At 64.0% G+C, this 20,803-nt stretch overlaps 3 protein-coding genes across 15 annotated transcripts; 1 reads left to right on the top strand and 2 right to left on the bottom strand.

Annotated features, from left to right (window-relative positions):
* Positions 1–300: 300 nt before the first annotated feature.
* Positions 301–9,419, bottom strand: LOC127479066 (cadherin-1-like). The gene is made up of 16 exons (XM_051805587.1): positions 9,239–9,419; positions 9,010–9,124; positions 5,272–5,504; positions 5,040–5,171; positions 4,801–4,956; positions 4,584–4,728; positions 4,296–4,468; positions 3,742–3,870; positions 3,448–3,633; positions 3,124–3,368; positions 2,875–3,017; positions 2,546–2,770; positions 1,788–2,009; positions 1,571–1,701; positions 1,333–1,476; positions 301–1,222 (listed from the first exon to the last, which is right to left on the bottom strand). Exons 1-16 carry the CDS (start codon positions 9,293–9,295, stop codon positions 1,010–1,012), a joined length of 2,649 nt encoding a protein of 882 aa, XP_051661547.1. The 5' UTR covers positions 9,296–9,419; the 3' UTR covers positions 301–1,009.
* Positions 9,420–10,423: 1,004 nt separating this feature from the next.
* Positions 10,424–16,613, bottom strand: LOC127479067 (B-cadherin-like). Its single transcript, XM_051805588.1, has 15 exons — positions 16,431–16,613; positions 14,410–14,606; positions 14,224–14,334; positions 13,948–14,103; positions 13,727–13,871; positions 13,441–13,616; positions 13,228–13,356; positions 12,963–13,148; positions 12,629–12,873; positions 12,402–12,544; positions 11,712–11,936; positions 11,388–11,606; positions 11,157–11,287; positions 10,939–11,082; positions 10,424–10,850 (listed from the first exon to the last, which is right to left on the bottom strand). Exons 1-15 carry the CDS (start codon positions 16,570–16,572, stop codon positions 10,638–10,640), a joined length of 2,562 nt encoding a protein of 853 aa, XP_051661548.1. The 5' UTR covers positions 16,573–16,613; the 3' UTR covers positions 10,424–10,637.
* Positions 16,614–16,627: 14 nt separating this feature from the next.
* Positions 16,628–20,769, top strand: LOC127479096 (5-hydroxyisourate hydrolase-like). 13 transcript variants are annotated; one of them, XM_051805654.1, is made up of 9 exons: positions 16,628–16,671; positions 18,026–18,126; positions 18,217–18,376; positions 18,467–18,589; positions 18,666–18,841; positions 18,912–19,001; positions 20,066–20,208; positions 20,399–20,534; positions 20,656–20,769. In XM_051805654.1, exons 3-9 carry the CDS (start codon positions 18,289–18,291, stop codon positions 20,743–20,745), a joined length of 846 nt encoding a protein of 281 aa, XP_051661614.1. In that variant the 5' UTR covers positions 16,628–16,671; positions 18,026–18,126; positions 18,217–18,288; the 3' UTR covers positions 20,746–20,769. The 13 variants fall into 13 exon arrangements, with proteins under 13 accessions (XP_051661614.1, XP_051661613.1, XP_051661608.1 ...); XM_051805653.1 differs by having other exon boundaries at positions 16,637–16,671; positions 17,979–18,126; XM_051805648.1 differs by lacking the exon at positions 16,628–16,671 and adding an exon at positions 17,177–17,254 and having other exon boundaries at positions 17,777–18,126; positions 18,217–18,372; positions 18,445–18,589.
* Positions 20,770–20,803: the final 34 nt, after the last annotated feature.

The raw sequence follows: 20,803 nt of genomic DNA, 5'->3' as shown, positions 1-20,803 counted from the left end.
GGGATATTGAGAAGGAATTCTTGGCTGTGAGGGTGGTGAGGCCCTGGCACAGATTGCTCAGAGAAGCTGTGGTCGCCCCATCTGTGGCCATCACAGCCAGGTTGGACAGGGCTTGGAGCAACCTCATCTAGTGGAAGGTGTCCCTGCCCCTGGCAGGGAATTTGGAATATGATCTTTAAGGTCCCTCCCAACCCAAACTGTTTCATGACTAATTTCCCACCTGCCTTTTGGAGGGGGCCATGGCTACAACTGTGGGGGAGGTAAAGCCTTTTAGCACCAACAGAGCCTCACGCAGAGAGGTTTTCCTAAAAGAATTTATTATTTCAATTTTATATAAAAACAATACAATCAACACTTGGCCAAGGCTGGTTTCCCAGCTCACATCAGACCCTTTTTTCATGATAAAAAAAATACAAACAACAGCTAAACACAAGGGTCAGGATTTCGGGAAAGCCCTTTGATTTCCGAAAGCACCTTTCATTGACTGCACACTAATTACACCTGGCATGATACAGGAGGAAATCAAGCCATAATCTGGGATACGGAAAAATAGAAATCTGCCTGTACATACTCCAGCAAATACAATTCCCTGCGAGGGCGTATCTTTGGTCTGTGTTTATCGAGCACCTCACCCCACTGCTCCAGCGCCGGGTTCATGATTGGAGCGCGGTGGGAGAGCAGCTGTGCGGGGATGGGAGCACGAGGTATTTTGAAGACTGCCAGAGAAACCCTTTTTGTCCATAGAAAAGTGAGGGAGGATCTGATCCTGACCTCCTCAGCTGGGAGCACCTCAGCTCCAGGGTGGGAAATGGCCCAAATTGAGCCAAGGGGGCCAGGAAACACGCAGACTCCCCAAAAACCCCGCCATCCACGGTGACACCGATCCTCCCTCAGTGAGGGGAACGCGGGTACTGGGTTGAGTGGGTGTTGGAGGGGGGTTTGGCCACCCCTGGGCAGAGACCGAAGTGAGTCCAGAGGGGTGAAATGAGGCGGGGGCAGCTGGGAGTCCCTAATCTTCTTCCTCCCCACCGCCGTAGAGCTCAGCCAGCTTGCGGAAGCGGCCGCCCCAGTCGTTGAGGTAGTCATAGTCCTGGTCTTCGTCGGAGTTGGAAGAGTTGAGGGAGCTGAGCGAGGTGGCCTCCGAGCCACTGCCCTCATAGTCGAACACCAGCAGCGAGTCGTAGGGGGGAGCTGTGGGGTCCGTGTCGGCCGCCTTCAGGTTCTGTTGGGGGGTGGAGGGGTCAGTGCCTGTCCACCCTGCACTGGGGGCACCCCAATTGTGCTGGGATGGATGGGGGTGTCACCTCGTGGACTCTCTCATTCAGGACTCACCTCATCGATGAAGTTCCCGATCTCATCGGGGTTGGCAGGCCGGGGCCGGTACTGGGGGGCAGCCATCAGTGGGGGGGCCACGTCATTGCGGATCACCTCAGGACGGGCATCCAACCCGCGGTGCAGTTGGCTCAGGTCATAGTCCTGGGGGGACACGAGGAGACAAGGCTCAAGGGACAACCACAGACACCACCACTGGGACCCAGCAGGCAGGGGCTGGTAGGCACAGCCATTCCACCTGGTCCTCCTCGCCGCCACCCTCCTCGTCGTAGTGATAGACATTGTCCCTCATATCGTCCTCGGGAGGCAGCAGTGGCTCCTTCACCACCTTTCTTCTCCTCGCGAAAAGCAGCAGCAGCAGCAGCAGGACTGTGGGCAGAGGGACAGGGTATCAGGGCAGCAGTTTAAGGGCAGCCCTGTCCCTGTCCTGTCCGTCCCCCTCCCATGGTACTCACTGAGCAGCGCCAGGATGCCCCCCAGGATGCCCAGTATGGCAGGGACGCCCATGCCCCCGGAGACATATGCTCGGCGCTCGCAGTTTTTGGCTGGCCCTTCGCAGCTGCAGACCTGTGCTTTGACCGGCGTGATCTGATCCTTGCCCTGGGCATCCAGCAGCTTCAGGAAGACGCTGTACTCCCCTGGCTCCAGCTCCTTCCTCATGTTCAGCTTCACCAGGTCTTGGTGAATCACGGAATTGTTTGGGTTGGAAAATGCCTCCACAAGATTATTGAGTACAACTGTTCCCCCAGAACTGGCAAGGCCACCACTAACCAATGTCCCCAAGTACCACGTCCACATGGCTTTTAGATCCCCCAGAGACAGGGATGATGGCTCCATTACTGCCCTGGGCAGCCTGTTCCAGTGCCTGACAACCCTTTCCATGAATGAATTTTCCCCAGTATTCAACCTAAACCTCCCCTGGCACAATTTGAGGCCGCTCCCTCTTTCCTGGTACTTGTTCCCAAGGTTCAGAGCCTGACCTCCACCTGGCTCCACCCTCATGTCAGGTAGCTGGAGAGAGCAAGAAGGTTCCCCCTGAGCCCCTTTTCTCCAGGCTGAGCCCCCCCAGCTCCCTCAACCACTCCTGGTGCTCCAGACCCTCCCCCAGCTCTGGTTTAGGGTCAACCTTGGCACCAGCACAGGACTTTGCCCTGTGGCACTTCCCCAGCCTAATGCCCACTATGGGCCCTGCACCAGCACAGATGGCACCCACCTGGTGGAGTCATCTTGAGAGTCCAGTTGATGCTGGAGCCATGCACCAGCTCTGCCCTGAAGGGAAAGGTGTTGGGGGGCAGATCCTTGTCCACGATGTTCAGTATCTGCTCCTCAGGCTGCCGGTTGCAGATGTCAAAGTTCCGGGGCTCTGGCACAGGCCCATTGTCATTCACATCCTGGAGGAGGAGGAGCAGTGTCCCTGTGCCAGTCTCCTGTGGTGACCCTGTGGGGCTGAGAGTCAGTGAGGCTCCCGGGGAGGGCCCCCAGGAGCCGCGGGGGGATAGAGGTGCAGCAGCCCCCTCCCCAGGGTGCGGCCGTCACCCTCACCGCTGTCCATGGCCAGGACGATGGCCTTGTAGGTGCTGTTGATGGCATGCGCTGACTCCCGGTCCAGTGGCTGTGCCGCTGTGACAATGCCAGTCTCGGGGTCAATGGTCAACCACCCCGCAGGGTCGCTGCCCATGCGGTACCTGGGGGGAGCCAGTGGTCAGCAGGGGGAGATGAAGGCACGCTCAATGCAGCACAACCCCTCCTGCACCCCAGCACAGCCCTCTGCCACTGTCACCCTTCACTCACGTGATTTTCTGCCTCTGGTCCTTGTCAGGGTCCTTGGCTGTGTAGGAGGTGACCTGGTAGCCCACTGGCACATCCTCCCTCACTTCCACTTTCTTGACCGGGGGCACGAAGATGGGGGGCTCATTCACATCCCTGACCGTCACTAGGACACTGGCCGTGGCAGGCCTCAGGGGCACGGAGAAGGGGACCTCATTCTCCACCACCACCACAAGGTGGTACTGCTGCTGGGTCTCGTAATCCAGGCCCTGGGGGAGGGAAAGGAGCTGGGTGGTGCCAGAAGGGAGGTGGCTGGTGCTGAGGTGGCCGCGTGAGACTGGTACCCACCTTGGCGGTTTTCAGGAGCCCATCATTGGTTTTGGGGTCAGTGGTGATGTTGAAGTCACCCATCGGGTCCCCACTCTGGATGCGGTAGACGGCCTTCCAGGCCGGGGAGCCTGGCATGTCTTGGTCTGTCACGTGCAGCTGAGCCACCACCACCCCAGGGTCATTCTCATCCACTGACCCCTCGTACTGCAAGAGCGGGGACAGTGATGGTCACCCCTGTGGCCTCAAGCACCCTTTGTGGGGGCTTGTGCCACGATGCCCAGGGAGAGCAGCGGCTGTGGGGCCGGGGAGTACCATGTCGGGGTCGAAGACAGGAGGGTTGTCATTGGTGTCAGTGACTTTGATGATGGCAGTGGCAGTGTTGGTCAGGCCGAAGCCCTCCTGGTCTGCAGCCTGGATGATCAGTGTGTAGTTGGGAGTGGTCTGCAGGGCAAAATCACACAGGTTAGGGCAGGGGTAGGGGCCAGGATGATTCCCTCCTCCGGGTATTGCCTACCTGCCCCTCCACCCTTCTTTGGCTTCACTGTTCCCTGTTGGCACAGATGCAGTCGACGTCCCCACTGCCCATCTGAGGGGCTGGCATGTGCCTGCTCCTGGGGCTTAGCAGGACTGGGAGTCCCTGTGATGGCACTCATGGCTCAGCAGTGCCGGGGGTCCATGCAGTGTCCCTAGCACAGCCCCCAATGGGCTCAGGGCTGCAGATACCCCCAGAGCTGGGGATGGGGACCCAGGGATGTCAAGTCCCTGAACTGGACGCACCCCAGGATTTCAACATCCCCAGTCTCCCCTTGGCATGTCCCTCTGCAGAGGTGCCGCAGGTTCCCCTGGGACATGGCGAGGGCACCCACCTCCCGGTCCAGCCCTGTGCCGATGACACTGATGATGCCCTTCTCGGGGTTGATGGTGAACATCTCCTGCACGCCCTTGGGCTCCTCGCTGAGGATGGAGTAGCTGATAATGCCGTTGTTCACGTTGATCGCATCGTCTGCATCTGTGGCACTCACGGTCATCACGGATGTTCCTGGACATCGGGACAAGCCGGGGAGATTTTACTCATGAGACAGAACCCACTGGACACCCTGGAACTGCCCCTGCTCGGGGCTCTGTGTGGTCCCAGCTCAGAGTTCCCCACGCACCCGGCTTGGCGTTCTCCTCGATGTAGCCAACAAAGACTTGCTGGGTAAAGACGGGCCGGTTGTCATTCTGGTCAGTGACGGTGATGATGATCTCCATGGGGTCCTCCACAGGCTGCCCATTGGCTGACACAGCATGGGAGTAGAGCTGCAAGAACACAGTCAGCCTGCATGCAGCCCCCAGGACTGTCCCCCCCGCTGCAGGTCCCCACTCACTCACTAGGTACTTATCCTTCTCCTCCCGGTCCAGAGGCTTCGTCACCTCCAGCCACCCTGTCTCCCGCTCGATGATGAAGACGCCCACAGGGATGGTGTCCGCTCCCTGCCCTGTGATGCTGTAGAAAACCTTGGTCTCCTTGTCCTTGTTGGATTTGATCTGGCAGTGAGATGAGAAGATGGGGTTGAGAAGGGTTCTGGTGCTCTCCAATTCCCACACTCTGTCCCCTCAGGGCCATGTACCTGCACCAGCTTCTTGGGGAAGGGCCCCCGCTCGTTTTCGGGGCAGTTGATGGGGGGAATGACCCAGTCCCTCTTCTGCCGCCGGAGGCCGTGTCTGTGCTCCGGGAAGGTCAGCACGTCAGGTGCTGTGTCCTGCAGGGAGAATGGCTCTGCTCAGTGCCAGCACCTTGCTGAGCCCTCTGCACCGGGGAGAGGGGCTGCCGTGACCCCAGCGAGTGGGTCTGTGCTTTACCTGCTGCATCTGGTTGTGGTGTCGGTGGTGTTGGTGCCACTGCCGGCGCAGGGTCACCTTGGCCGAGTGCCTCTTGCCTGCGGTGTCCCACGTGTGCACGGTGAAAGTGATCTCCCGCCGCTGGAGCTGCAGGGGCCGGGCCGCAGAAACGACGCCATCCCGGCTCACCTTGAAGCGCGTGTCGTCCGGGAGGAAAGCGGCCCAGTGCGGCTCTCCACAGTCCACAAAGCTCACTGGGGACAGGACAGCAGGTGGGCAGGGTGTCCCAGGGACAAGGGCACGCACGGCGTGGCCGCAGCTCAGGGGCCCAGGGGGACCGTGGGGTCACAGGTGGCAGCAGGGATGCTCCACACACAGCCTGCCAGGATCCTGTCCTGGGCATGGCATGTGGTGCATCCCTGTCCTGGCTTTGGTCCAGGAGTGGGCACTGCATGACCAGCAGTGCCATAGGATCCCAGCTGGACAGTGACAATAGGGCAAGTGGCACTTGGCACAGCATGTCCCTGTCCCCAGCACCGTGTACAGCACGGCACCACACATGGCACATCCCCACATACGGCACGTGACACACCCCCATGCAGGTGTACCCTGTGGCACAGCATGTCTCCGGGTGTGGCATGTCACCACCACCATGCCTGAGGCAGAGGGTGCCACTGCTCTGGCTGCTTTTCTGATAAAACCAAGGGCACAGTTGCTCACCTATGCTGGCACCCAGTGTCCCAGCAGCCCAGGCACTGCAGGTGGGATACAGTGACCTATGAAGGTCATGTGGCTGGGGACTGTGACCACACATCTGCAGCAAAGACAGCCCAGGATGTGTCATGCTGTGAGATTGGGACATTAACCTCCGAGCAAGAAGGTGCTACCCCCAGAGCGCCTCTGGCATTTGGTGCACCCAGCCTGCCCAGGTACCCTCTGGGACCCCCAACCCCAGGCACAGCAGGCACCTGCCATACACCGGGGCAGGCAAGGTCCCAATGTCACTGGCTTGGCACCACACTGGGTGTGGCACAAGCCAGCAGGCAGAGGTGGTCAGCCGGCATCACATGAACCGGTGCCGCGCGGCCGCAGCTCCTGAACAAACACCCTTTGTCTGGAGAGGGTTGTTAGAGCCAGCGGCTCCTGCAGCCAGCGCGGCTGCCATCCCCCAGCATGACCCACCGCGGGAAGGGGACGTGCCCAGGGTGGAAGGCACCAGTGGGGGTGACATCAGCCCACGTGCAGCTCAGGAATTCGGGGGTGGCTGTGGGATGGAGGGGGAGAGATTGCTGCCCCCCTCCCCACCACGGTGCCCCCGCCCCAGCCCATGGGAACCTGCAGGTGTGATGCCAGCCCTGCTCAGCCCCACGGCAGGACCCCCGGCCACGGCTGGGGGTGGGGGGAGCCGGTGGGGCCGGCTGGGCAGGAACGTGCCGGGACAGGCCGGGTGCAGCCGTAGTGGGGAACGAGAGGCACTCAGCACCCACGGGCACAGGCACAGTGCCTGGCTCTGGGCCCTGGCACCGTGTTGGGTTGGTGCAGCGAGGGGCAGCGTGAGGCCCCCAGCCCCACACTGGGTGTAATGAGTGCGCAGTGCTCGGCCCCCACTGGATTCAACGAGTGTTGGGTGCTCAGTGCCTGCTCCCCCTTTCCCGCTCCCCCCTCTCCTGCTCCCTCCCTTCCCACCTGGCCATGCACAACCTGTTTTTCCAGTTTGGCTGAAGGAGAGTCTCCTCAGCCGTCCTCAGCCCGCCCTTCCCCGAGGTTGGAAGCCTGGGGGCCTCTCTCCTCTCTGGGAATGATGGGGTGGGAGGAGAGGAGACCTCAGAGGGTCCCACAGTGGGATCCCCCCCACTTTCCATCTGTTTCCCCCCGCTCCCCCACAGGGCTCTGGGACAACCAGACTCTGGCATGACCAGGCTGCTAAACAGGGTGTGGACCTGAGATCCCACACAGGGGACCAGGGTAGCCCCCCAAAGCCACCCCACGTCCCACGGGGTCTTGACAGGGCTGAGCATGGGCAAAGCCAGGTGCCATCACCCCTGCAATGCCACCCCTAGTGGTGCCAACACCCCAGCAGTGCCAGGGCGGGGGGGCTCACCCCGGGGTGAAAGTGCTGCGGGTGGCACGTCCCATGACTGACGTCACCCTAGTTTCGCTGTGACTTCAGACTCTCGAGGTTTCCCCACTCAGGGCTGACGGGGACCATCCCAGTCCCTGCCATGTCCCCACCACACCTGAGCCCCCAGACCCACGAAGCAGAGCCCCGGGGAGGCCGCAGCCCCCGCACAGGTGTTTCGCCGCCCCGGCGCCGCACGGGGCCTGTCTGGACCTGTTGGAGGGAAAACACCGCGCTCAACTCATCGGGCTAATTACAGGCCGGCTCCTCAGCCTGGCCGAGGGCTTTGAGCTGCTGTGTAGCACGGCACGGCCTGACACCCACCAGACTTGGCCACCCCATGGCTGGCATCACCGTGGCACAGCCAGGAATCACTGGGTGACACACAGCCCCCACGGGCAGACGGCCGTTTCCTTCCTCCCACACCCTGTCTGTGCCGGGGACGAGAACTGAGAGTGCTGGTGCAAGAACATGGATTTCCAGGAAGTCTCTGTGCCACAGGGCTGCCCCGTCACCCTGGTATCAGGCACAGCCCCGATGGACATCGGTTTCTGCGCAGGCGACTGTTAATGATCAACCACAAAGCCAACAAATGCAATTCCTGGGGTGTGGGGCAGGGTTTGGCTCCTGGCTCACCCAGGCAAAGCCTTTCTGGAACCAAGGGTGTTTGGGAGCCCCTGGCACACTGCTGGGTGCTCAGTACTCTTCAGCTCTGTGCCCACCTCAACCACCCTGGTACACCACCGTCAGCCATGAACTGGCACAGATGGCAACGGCCCAACTGCTGTGCAGCCCCAGTACCCACAGAGCTCCTTTTGGGGATCCCAAAGTGGCAGCAGGCCCCCAGTACTTGCTTCTCTGGGTGTACCTCTCCCCAGTGCCTCCGCCACACTGGGACAGGGCTTTGGTGCCAGCACAGTGGGACACCAATGTCCCCAAAACCTGAGAAGCCTAACCCAGTGCCCATCCCAGTGCCCATCCCCCTGCCAAGAGCCACCCTGGGGGGCTGCACTGGGGGGCCAAAGGGGAGTTTGCCTCAGTGAACCCTGGGTGCCAGGTGAGGCGTGGGGCAGGATGGGCGCCTGTGCACCCACACCCCAATCTGCCGGCCCCAACAGGTCTCCGGCGCCTGAGTCAGCGCCGCCTACGCCGGCGCACCCCGGGGAGCGGCACCCACTGCCCCTGTGCCACAATGCCGTCCCGTCCTGCAGGACCACCAGTGCCCATATTGGGACCACTGGTGGCCTCATTGCGGCCCCACCTCTGTGTGTGGCCACGCCACCACAGCTCTGTCCCCAGTGTCACCTGCCACCACAGCAAGCCTGTCCCCACCACCATGGCACCGTCCCCACCATCATGGCACCATCCCCACCTTCATGGAACTGCCCCCATGGCACCATCCCTACTGCCACAGCATTGTCCCCATGGAACTGGGCAGAGGATGTCCCCATGCTCACCCAAGAATCACTCAGGCACAGAGCCACGGCTTCGTGTCCCCCATTGCCCACTCCTGTCCAACACACCCACCCCAACCCTGTGGTCCCGTCCCCGTCCCCGCGGTCCCATCCCCGTCGCCACGGTCCTGTCCACATTCCCACAGCCTTCCTGTCCCTCACAGCCACGCATCCCCATGTCCTTACCTCGTCCCAGGGCCCGTCCTGCTGCCACGCTGTCCCGCGGCATGGTCAGGGCGAAGGTCTCGGCGGTGAAGCCAGGCTGGCATGGCGTTGCCCGCTGGCACAGCCGGTGCCCGCTCTGCCCAGAGTGAGACGTTAACATCGGGCAGGGTTCCAGGCAAGGTCCCACTGCCCCGGGGAGGGTCTTGGCGGAGTCCCGGGCAGGGTCCTGCCGCCCCATCCCGTGGCTCACCTGGAGCAGGAGGAGGAGGAGGCAGAGCGGGGCTGGGTAGCCCGCCCGCCGCCCCATGGCTGGTGCCGGTGCCGGTGCTAGTGCCGGTGCCGTGCCGGTGGGTGCCGGAGGGATCAGGAGCTGCTGCTGCAGAGCCGCAGGTGCGTCGGGTCCCAACCGATCCCGATCCCGCCCCGCAGGTCCTGGTCCCCCCGGGAACCGCCCCGTCCCGCCCCGATGGGAGGCGGTACCGTCCCGCCTGTATGCGGGAACCCGGTACTCCCGGGACCCTGGACCCTCGCGCCCCCGGGATCCCGCTACCCCCAACACCCTTCATGGTACTACCACTCACCAGAACCGTGGTACTCCTGATACCCCTTCAGCCCCTGGTACCAGCAGTACCCCACCAGCCCCCAGTATCCCCAATACCCCTGATGCTCTGCATGACCTGGGTACCCCTGGACCCCCCACAACCCCAATACTCTCAGCACCCAGCCCAGGCTCTCCGTGGATGCCCATCCAGGACTGTGGGAGCAGGGGCTGTTGGTGGATGACAGGAGTCAGGAGCACCCCAGGGTGTCCCCACACCATGGCCCCACAGGTCCCAGCTCTACAGGTGAGCAAACATTGTACCCAGGGAATCCCTGATGCAGCAAGGGCCCTTTGGGGTGCTGCAGCCCCCTGTCCTCTCCTTCACCTCTCTGGCCCCAGACACAGCATGGCCAGGGCTGACCCCACAGCACAGCTTCAGGGATACCTCGTGCCACCAGCTGCCTCCACCCATGGCTCCCAGTGGCCGAGCCTGGAGCCAGTGGGAGAACTGCAGGGCTGAGGGTCCTGCTGGGGCTGGGGGCTGCCATGCCCACCCATGCCAGCACCCTTGGGCACCCTAGGGTGACAACCTGGGGGGTTGCTGGCCTCCAGCTGCCTTAGCACAGGGGGAATTGCCAGGGCAGGAGGGATTTGGCACCAGCAATGCCCTGGAGCACAGGGTGGGGGGTCAGCATCCTGCCCCTGCCCACCAGCACCCCATAGAGACAAAGACACCCTGGGGGGCAACGGGCAGTGCCCCTGCGTAGGTGATGCTGCTGCTGTGCTGTGGGACCCACACTGGGGTGGGCAAGGGGGGACAAGGCTAGGGGGGTCACTGAGGGGCTGGGGTCAGCGCTGACCCCCAGGGCACAAAGTAACACAGAACCTGGAGTGTCTAAAAAACCAAATCCTTTATTAAAACTGACCCAGCTGCCGTCCCCTCATCTGCAGCATCGCACGCTGTCATTCCATACCTTAAAAAATAGATAATAACCACAAAAACGCAGGCAAGGAGGTGAGGGGGCTGCACTGGGGGGGAGGGCATGGCGGGGGAGGAATCCCCAAGGCACAAGCAGCGATAAGGCAGGGGGCAGCAAGGCAGGGGTCCCTAATCGTCCTCCTCCCCGCCACCATAGAGCTCAGCCAGCTTGCGGAAGCGGCCGCCCCAGTCGTTGAGGTAGTCATAGTCCTGGTCTTCATCGGAGTTGGAGGAGTTGAGGGAGCTGAGCGAGGTGGCCTCCGAGCCACTGCCCTCATAGTCGAACACCAGCAGCGAGTCGTAGGGGGGAGCTGTGGGGTCCGTGTCGGCTGCCTTCAGGTTCTAGGAGGGGCAGAGGAGTCAGAGCTTTTCATCCCTGAGCTGGTGTAGATGTGGGTATCACCTCCCTGGGCCCAAACTCCAGACTCACCTCCTCAATGAAAGTGCCGATGTCATCAGGGTCAGCGGGTCGGGGTCGGTACTGTGGGGCTGGCAGGAGGGTGGGGGCCACGTCATTGCGGATCACCTCGGGACGGGCGTCCAACCCCCGGTGCAGCTGCCGCAGGTCGTAGTCCTGGAGACACACACACAGGGTCAGGGTCAGGCTGCCCTCACTATCACCAGGCCCCCCAAACTCCCCATACCCACCTGGTCCTCCTCGCCACCACCCTCCTCCCCATAGTAGAAGATGTTGTCCCGCGTGTCATCCTCAGGTAGCAGCAGAGGCTCCTTCGTCACCTTCCTCCTCCTCACGAAGAGCAGCAGCAGCAGCAGGATGACTGGGGGGGAGCAGAGGTGTCAGCAGGGACGAGTGTCGCCCACTGTGCCCAATGCTGGGGACATCCCCACAGCCCCAGGACTCCCGGGACTCCCACTCACGCAGCAGGGCCAGCAGCGCGCCCAGGGCTGCGAGGACGAAGGGCAGGGCGGTGACGGGCTGGGGTCTCTGGGGACAGCCCTGCGCTGGCCCCTCACAGGCACAGACCCGTGCGGTGACCACGGTCACCTGGGCCCTGCCCGGCCGGTCCAGCAGCCGCAGGTACACGCTGTAGGTGTCTGGCTCCAGCGCTGCCACCAGCCGCAGGGTCACTGTGTCACCTGTGGGAGACAGGGGGGCTTGTGGGGGACTCACTGGGCACACAAATGTGGCACAGCTGCCTCTGTCAAGGACCCCCTACGTTACCTTTGGAGCCCTCACATTACCTGTGTCACCCACCTCCACGGCCCAGCTGTCCCCCGAGCCGTGGGTGAGCTCGGCACGGAAGGGGCCGGTGTTGGGGGGCAGGTCCCTGTCGGTGACAGTGAGGACCTGGGGCTCGGGGCTGCGCTGGCACACAGTGATGTCCCGTGGCTCGGCCTCGGGGCCGTTGTCATTCACATCGAGCAGGGTGAGGAGCAGTGTCCCTGTGCCCGTGGCTGGTGGTGAGCCTGGAGGGGGGATGATGCTGCAGGGGGGACCTCAAAACCAGGACCCTCATGGGGACATGGGTGACAGAGCCGGGGTCAGTCAGACCCCAAATCAGGATTCTCACAGGGATGGGGATGCCTCAAGCAGGGGTGGGGACAGAAGAGAGTGATGCTGGAGGGAGGACCTCCAAAATCAGGATTCTCTCAAGAATGTGGATACCCCAAGCAGGGGTGGGGACAGAGGGGAGCCCCAAAACCAAGATTCTCACGGGGACAGGGATACTCCAGGCAAGGGTAGGGACAGTGGAAAGCGATGCTGAAGGGGGAAGTCCCAAACCCAAGATCCTCGTGGGGCCACAGATGCCCCAGGCAGGGGTGGGGCCAGGCAGCATTGCTCCATGTTGGAGGCTGGGATGTGTTTCCCAGCAATGGCAGCACGTGCCCCTCACGTGGGAGAGGGAACAAGGGCCCTTTCATGTCCCTCACCATCATCCACGGCCAGCAGCAAAGCCATGTAAGTGCTGTTCTTCGTGAAGGGGGACTCACGGTCCAGGTGGTCCCGTGCTGTCACCAGGCCGTTGTCAGGGTGCACGGCCAGCCACCCCGCTGGGTCATGTCCCACCAGATACCTGGGAGGGCACAGGGGAGCTGGTGCCGTGGCAGGGGGCAGTGGAGACCCTCCATACCTCGACTCAGACCCTGTCCCCACTTACTTGATCCTCTGCCCCTGTGCCTTGTCGGGGTCCTGGGCTGTGCAGGAGGTGAGGGTCTGCCCCGGTGGCACATCCTCTGACACCGTGGCCAGCTGCACCGGTGGCACGAACACTGGTGCCTCATTGACGTCCTCCACAGTGACCGTGACCGTGGCAGTGGCCATTGGCAGCTTCACAACGAAGGGGACCTCATTGGCCACTGCCACGTGGAGTATGAACTGCTGCTTTGCCTCGTAGTCCAGACCCTGGGAGAGGGGGGGACAGGGGCAGTGAGAGGGGGGCAGGCAGGACCCCACTGTGGGTAGCAATGGGGTGACACAGTGGTGCCACAGACCTTGGCTGTGCGGAGGATGCCCTCATTGGTGACAGGGTCAGTGGCAATGGCAAAGGCACCGCCGTCGTTGCCGCGCAGGATGGAGTAGATGGCTCTCCACGCCGGCGTGCCAGGTTCGTCCAGGTCGGTGACAGCCAGCCGGGCCACCTCCCGCCCGGCCACGTTCTCCGGCACGGTTGCCTCATACTGTGGGTCAGGGCCATTGTCAGCACCATGGCCTGGAGGGCACTGAGGAGGGTCCCACCCGGTGGGGGGCCCACGTTACCGTTTTGGGATCGAACTCAGGGACATTGTCGTTGATGTCGGCGATCTCAATGACGGCCAGTGCCGTGGTGGTCAGTCCCTCGCCATCCAGGTCGGCTGCCTGCACTGTCAGTGTGTACTCCCGCACACGCTGCCAGGGATGGAGACAGACAGACACCCTGTCAGTCCCCTGCCTGGGGCTGGGACCCCCACCCTGCAGTACCACAGAACACACCTCCCGGTCGAGGCCGCTGGCGATGACACTGAGGGTGCCGGTGCGCCGGTTGACAGTGAACATTTGGGGATGGGGCTCCCGTGGCTCCTGGCTCAGGATGGAGTAGGCAATGACACCATTGTAGGTTTCCACTGCATCATCCGCATCTGTGGCTGTCACCTGCATCACGGAGGTGCCTGGGGACAGGGATGTCTCTGTGACCGGGGTGTGGGGGGATGGTCCCAGGGCTGTCCCTGAGGGACGTGGCTGGCAGGATGCAGAGCTCCCCCAAGGCTCAGGGTCCTACCTGGCAGAGCTCCCTCCAGCACAGAGCCCCTGAACACCTCCTGCGTGAACTGAGGCTTGTTGTCGTTCTGGTCCGTCACGGTCACAATGATCTCCATCGGCTCCTCCACTGGCTTCCCATTCTCAGACACGGCGTGGGAGAAGAGCTGTGGGGCAGGGGGGTGAGTAGGGGATCTGGCATGGTACTCTGACACCCCCCAGTGCACCCCAGCAGGGACCTACGTGGTACTTGTCGATGTGCTCGCGGTCCAGCGGCTGCGTCACCTTCATCCAGCCTGACTCCTTCTCAATGGTGAAGATGCCCTCGGGGGGGGCATCTGCTCCCTGCCCTGTGATGCTGTAGAAGATCTTGGTGTCTCTGTCCCGGTTGGATTTGATCTGGGAGGACACATGGGGAGGGGGTCAGTACCCCCCACCCCTGCCCCAATGCAGCAGGGATGGACATCCCAGCACCCACCTCTGTGCCCAGACCTCTAGCTCAGATCAACCCCCTCTTACCTGAACCAGTTTTTTGGGGAAGGGGCCCCTCTCGTTTTCAGGAACCTTGATGGGGGGGATCACCCAGTCCCTCTTCTGCCTCCTGAGAGCGGCGTGAGTCCTGGGGAGCTCCTGTGGGATCGGGATGAGTGAGGGCACAGCTGGCTAGGGGGGCAGGGGATGGGGAACACAACAGGGCAGGATTACCTGGGGGGAGCGCCTGCTCTGCATGGGAACTGGAACACGGTCCGGCTGTCTGGCGGCATCCCAGGGGGAATCAGCATCTGGGAGGGGTATGGCGAGTGCTCTGCCCACCCTCGGCAGTTGCATGGGGCCCGTGTCCTTCTGCACCCCAACATCGCACTCCTCGGTCCCGCACGGCCCCGTGCAGCCTCTGGAGCTCCCTGCGAGGGTGGAGGGTCAGGAGGCTGGGGGGGGACCTGTCCCCCAGCACGCCCAGGTAGCAACCACCAGCTCCAGGACCCGCAATCCCCCAGAGTCCCGAGGCAGAATGGGGCAGGGGACAGTGGGAGTGGGGTAGGGGACAGTGGAAGCGGGGTAAGGGACACCGGGAGCCGAACGGGAGTGCAGTGGAAGTTTCGGTGGAAGTTTCGGCTTTGTTTCACAGATGATGGGAAATTCCTGGGCGGGCAGAGCCCTGCCCCAGCCCCCTCCCGGTGCTGTGTCACCCCCCTAGGGGCTCCCAACCCCCCGTGGCCAGGACATTGGGCTCTGAATCTCCCTCCGCCCCTCCCACGCTGCATCCCCCGTGCTGGACATGGCCCTGACTCCGCACCCCCCCGGGGCCAGGATTAGGGGATTAGCGGAGCTGAGCCAGCTCTGGGCGGCCGAGCGGCCCGGGGGGGTCGGGGAGCGGGACTGGGGGGGCTGCGGGAAGCATGGAATGAGGCAGAGAGAGCTGTGCTCCAAGGCTGCCGCACACCGGGCAGGCAGCGAGCCCGGGGGCGCAGCGGCCGAGCCCCGAGGGCAGTGCCGGGGCCCCTCCCAGCCGCGATGGACGCGGTAAGGGGGGCTGGAGGGATCTCACTCACCCTGGGAAACAGGTCTGGGGAACAAGGAGCCCGGGGAAGCCCCCAGCCCCGGGGAGCCCTCAGTCCCCGTCTGTGCCACACGTCACTTCTCCCCACCGAAGGGCCGGGCGGCACAGGGGCTAACCCCACCGTGCCCCCGGGGTCCCTCCTTGCAGAGCCCACATGGCACCGTGCCCGCTGGGTGCCGAGGTGGAGCCATACGGTCGGTGCCTGGGCCATGTGCTGCCCACGGAGGGGGGTCGCAGTGGCACGGCCAGACCCCAGACCCTGCTCGCGGCGGGGGCCTGGCAGTGCCCAGCTCCATTCCTGGCAGGCTCAGTCGATGGAAGTGAGATGAGAAGTGGGATGTGGTAGCGGAGGTCGAGGCCTCTCCCTGGCACTTACCGCCAAGGAGAGCTTTTAGTGCCCCCCCGGCCATTAGCCGAGCTCTGGCTCCGGCCGCGTTCCCGGGCAACCCAAATCCCCCAGGAGCTTCCAAGCGAAGAGGGCAACAGGCCCAGGCCAAGCGCCAGCACCGGGCCAAGAGCTGGCAGCGAGACCCTGCCCAGCTTCGGCCCCTACCCAGCCCTGAGTCCCCATGCCAGCTCGGGCCCCTGCCCGGCCTCGGGCCAGCTGGACCCCGCACGCCATGGCCGGAGAAGGGTGGCCCCGAGGCCATCCCGATGGCCAGCGCGGCGCTGGGCACCCACCCTGCAGAGACCCAGCCCTGCTGCCGGAGGGTGCCCCACGGCTGGGCCAGAGGCGCCGGCATCGCCGCCACGAGCCCCGTGGGGCCAGACAGGCATCACCAGTCCCACAGGGCACTGCCAGCCCCATGGCCAAGTCCCACAGCCCAAGGAGGGGGGCATTGCCCTATAGCGAGCCCCACGGCCAGGGGGGCCACAGCCCTAGAGCGCAGGAGCCCAGCCGGCCCCATGGCGGAGTCCCACACCCGGGGACCCCCGCCAGTCCCACACCGGGTTCTCCCACCAATCCCACACCCAGGGCAGTGCGAGGTCCCCGCGAAAAGCAGCGGCCCCACGGCCGGGGGCAAAGTGGGCCCGATCCCGGCAGCAAGGGGGGCCCTGCCCCCCCACAGGGCCCGTAGCCCCGATCCCGGCCCCGATCGGGGCCCCAGCCCGTCCTCGGGTAGCCCCGGGGGTCCCGGTGCCGCCGCGCCCCGACGGTGTGAGTTACCTGGTGTGGGGAACAGCTCGCGGCGCAGCCCCGGGGGGGCGCACGGCGGGGCCGGGGAGGGGGCGGCTGCCGGCAAGAGCGGGGGGAGGAAGAAAAGGATGAAGATGGAGAGCGGGCAGAGCCCGGAGCGCGGCCCCCGCATGGCCCGTCCGCTGCTTCTGCCGCCGCCGCCGCTCCGGCCGCCGGCCGCCGCCCGCCGCGTCCCGCCCCGTCCCGCCCAGGTGAGGCGGTGACCGCGCAGGTACCGCCCCGCCCCGCCCCGGAGACCGGCCCCAGCACCCTCCGGGCATCCCCCGGCAATCCCCGGGACCCTTCCATTATTCCTGGGACCCTCCGGGTACCCCCCGTTACCTCCCCGCCACCACTAGCAATCCCCGTTACACGCCGGTACCTCTCTGGAAACCTCTGGCAACCTTGATACCACATGGCACTCCCCGTTATCACCCGGGCACCCTTCCGGCAACCTCCGGTACCACCCGGGCATCGCCGGTACCCTCTGGAAGTCCCTGGCAATCCCCGGTACCCTCCTTTATCCCGAGCACTCCCCGATACCCCTCGGGCACTGGCTGGTACTCCCCTGAGACCCCCCGGCAACCTTCGGTACCACCCAGGCACCCTCAGCATCTCCCGGGAACCCTCGGGCACCACTTGGTAGCCTCTTAGAAGCTCTCGGCAACCCTGGACAACCCGCGATACCCCCCCGCCCCGTTAACCCCCGGTCACCTGCCGTTACCCCTTGGGGACACCCCCGGCACCTCTGGGGCACCCATCGGTATCCCCCTGGAAACCCCCAGTAGACCCAAACAACCCTCAGGCACTGCCCAGTACCTGTCAAGCAACCCCCTGTCTCTTCATGCTACCCCCCCGGTGCCCCTAGCCCCTCACCGCTGCTTCCCCCAGCCCCTCTGCACGGCCCCGTGGGCACGCCCGGGCATCCTGGTATCTCTGAGTACCTTCCTGTTACCACCGTGCATCCCTCCAGGTGCCCCCATGAACCCCGGAACCCTTGACCTCCCACCACCACTCCCCGCAGTAACACCTCCCCCCCCCCCCGCCCCCCCCCCGATCTCCTCCTGCTAATCCCGGTGCCTCCTCTCCCTCTGCTGCCTATGGCTGCACAGGACCCCCAGGCCGGCACTGGGACCCCTGGGGGCGACCATGTCTGCACTCCAACCCTGCTGGAGTAGGGGGGGGTCCTGTGGCCCCCGAGGGACAGTGCCCTGGGGGATTCCTGGGCTCCTTTATCCCCCCCAGCCTGGAGCAGCATCTCATGCACTGGGCCCCCATATAAGGCTCCCCCCGCCGGCGCTGGCAGCACTGGAAAGCCAGCACTGCTTTCCTGGCAGGACGCAGCCAAGGTCACTGACACCACAGGGAAGGTCCCCAGCTGGCACCCGGGGGAGCAGCCAGTGCAGCTGCAGCCATGTCATGCTGTACCTTCACCCTCCTCCTCCTCCTCCTCCTCCTCCTGGTGGGACCATCCCAATGGGGCCAGGGGCACTGTACAGCCACCCCAGAGCCCCGGGGCAGAGCCACGTTCCTCCATAGTCCTGCAGCCTCACTCTCCATCCCGTGGGACACGCTGACCTTCCCAGAGCACAGACACGGCCTCCAGCGGCAGAAGAGGGACTGGGTCATTCCCCCCATCAACTGCCCTGAGAACGACCGGGGGCCCTTCCCCAAGAAGCTGGTGCAGGTACATGGCCCTGAGGGGACAGGGTGTGGGAATGAGAGGCCCTGGAGCACCAGGACCCCTCTTACCCCTCTTTTCATGCCTCACCACCAGATCAAATCCAACAAGGACAAGGAGACCAAGGTTTTCTACAGCATCACAGGACAAGGAGCGGACACTATCCCTATGGGCATCTTCATCATCGAACAGGAGACAGGGTGGCTGGAGGTGACGAAGCCTCTGGACCGGGAGGAGAAGGATAAATACACAGTGAGTGAGTGGGACCTGCAGCAGGGGGGGACGGTCCTGAGGGCTGCACACAGGCTGACTGTGTTCTTACAGCTCTATGCCCATGCTGTGTCAGCCAACGGGCAGCCTGTGGAGGACCCCATGGAGATCATCATCACCATCACTGACCGAAACGACAACCCACCCATCTTCTCCCAGGCAGCTTTCCATGGGTCTGTGCCAGAGGGAGCTGAGCCAGGTGGGACCACCATTGCTGCCTGAGAGGCAGTGCTGGGGGGATGAGGGGACAGCTCACCAATAACCACCTACTCCAGGCATGCCAGTGCTGCGGGTGCTGGCCACTGATGCAGACGATGCTGTGAGCTCCAACAATGGAGTCGTGGTCTATTCCATCCTGAGCCAGGCACCGGAGCAGCCCCAGCCCCGCATGTTCACCATAGACAGCAGCTCCGGGCTGATCTCTGTGGCCGTGCCAGGGCTAGTGGCAGAGGTGAGTCCTGGGCTCGGCCCCCACCCAGTGCCCACTCCCAGTTCAGGTGTGACGCAGCCTCTCACTGCAGGTGGTCCCTGAATATACGCTGGAGATCCAGGCAGCCGACATGGGGGGACACGGGCTGCAAGCCACCACCACCGCCCGCATCACAGTGCAGGTGAGATATTGAGCCCCCCCGCTGCCCACCCAGCCCAGACGGGCAGGGTGAGGCTGCGGTGAAGCCGGTGCTGGCTCTCAGCAGCCCCACACACCCGGCTGCCGCACCGCCAACGCGCTCCAGGTGCTTTCCGTGGTGGGAGGTGAGGCTGGGATGGCAGCTCCACGGCAGCTTCTCCTGGCCCAGCACCCCATCTTCCCGCCGGGCTCTGGGCCACCAGCCCCAGGGCTGCAGCACTGCTGGAGAGTGGGTGCCAGTGGGGCTCCTGGGCACAGCTCCCAGTGGGAAGCCGCCTGTGCCGGCTCAGCCCAGCTAGGGAGGAGCACCCAGTTCTGCGGGAGCCTTGTGCCAGGATAGCGGCATCCAGCCACACCAGCTCTGTGGGGAGAGGCTGTGGCGCCAGGAAGGGCGGCCAGGGCCAGGGATGGCGTTTTGCGCAGTGTCACCGGCCACAGGCCCCTGGCTGAGCGGGACCGAGGACAGCCAGGTAAGCTCACTGGGGTGCCTCTCCGTGTCAGCCGGTGCCGGTGTTGGGCTGGCAGCGGGAGCTGGTCTGGTTCCAGGGAGGCTGCCTGACTGTGCCGGCTGCTGGGACACAGCGCTGAGTTGTGGTCCCACTCCAGCCTGGGAGCTCCAGCAGAGGAAGGGGCCCAGCTGCCCCAACTGCTCTGACCTTGACAGCTCTCTGGAGCTGTCTGGGGGTCAGTGTCCACCCGCACGTGACACTGTGGGCAGGGATGGGGCTGCTGGGACAGGGCTACTTCCTTGTTGGGTCCAGGCTGGCTGCTGCCGCCATGCTTTGGCCCACCAGGACAGGCAGGTGAACAGGGAGCGTGGTGCTGCTGCAGGCACAGAGCCCTGCATCCCAGCAGGAACCAGCCAGCACCCACACTATGGTGGTTGTGGTGCCTGGGGCTGAGCCCTGTGGCATGGGAAGGAGGTAGGGGCCCATAACCCAGCTGTGGGGCACAGCAGGGTGGAGGGGCTGGGCTATGGCACAGCCAAAGGGGAGGCACACGGTGCTGCCAGGACAGGTCCCAGGCCCCCTTCCCCCTCTGCTGCAGGCTGACAGCATGTCCGATGCGGGGAAGGGTTCCCTGACCACCCACGTGCTGAACACAGTCACGGGGCTGCCAGCAGCTGGTCTTGTCATCCGCCTGGACCAGCTGGTGGAGCCAGGGCCGCAGTGGAGGGAGCTGGCACAAAGGTAGGAGAGCTGGTGACACTGGAATGGGACAGGAATGCTGCTGCCGGTCCTTGCGAGCTTGTTTGAAGGCTCCTGGCACAACCGGCTGCCCAGCCTTCGCCTGGGGGCTGCCAGCAGCAGGGCCAGTGCTCAGGGGTATGATCAGGGCAGGTTCTGGGGATACAGCAGGGCTGGCTCGGTCTGGTTTCAGGCACACGGACACAGATGGGCGCTGCCGGCCCCTCCTGGCAGCGGGACAGGCCAAGGCTGGCACCTACAAGCTGCACTTTGAGACAGCACCGTATTGGCAGGGGCTGGGGCACACCAGCTTCTACCCCTATGTGGAGGTACGGAGCGTGGGGAGCCTGGGGGAGGTCTGGGGCCACGGTCGGGCTTGAGGGGGCTGTAACCCCCTGGGCCCGGCTCTGGGAGGGGGATCCCCACCACTGCCTCCTTGCTCTCCCTCAGGTCATCTTCACCATTACTGATCCAGCACAGAAGCTTCATGTCCCACTGCTGATCAGCCCCTACTCCTACACAACGTACCGGGGCAGTTAGGGGGGCACAGCCTCCCCTCAGGGATGCAGGAACGATGCCACTAATGCCATTAAAGGCT

The sequence above is a fragment of the Manacus candei genome, unplaced genomic scaffold (assembly GCF_025592945.1).
Source record: "Manacus candei isolate 608988 ecotype Guabito, Panama unplaced genomic scaffold, ASM2559294v1 h1tg000065l, whole genome shotgun sequence".
NCBI classification, from domain to species: domain Eukaryota; kingdom Metazoa; phylum Chordata; class Aves; order Passeriformes; family Pipridae; genus Manacus; species Manacus candei.
The sequence above is the reverse complement of the archived record's forward strand: the minus strand, read 5'-3'. Positions and strand labels throughout refer to the sequence as shown.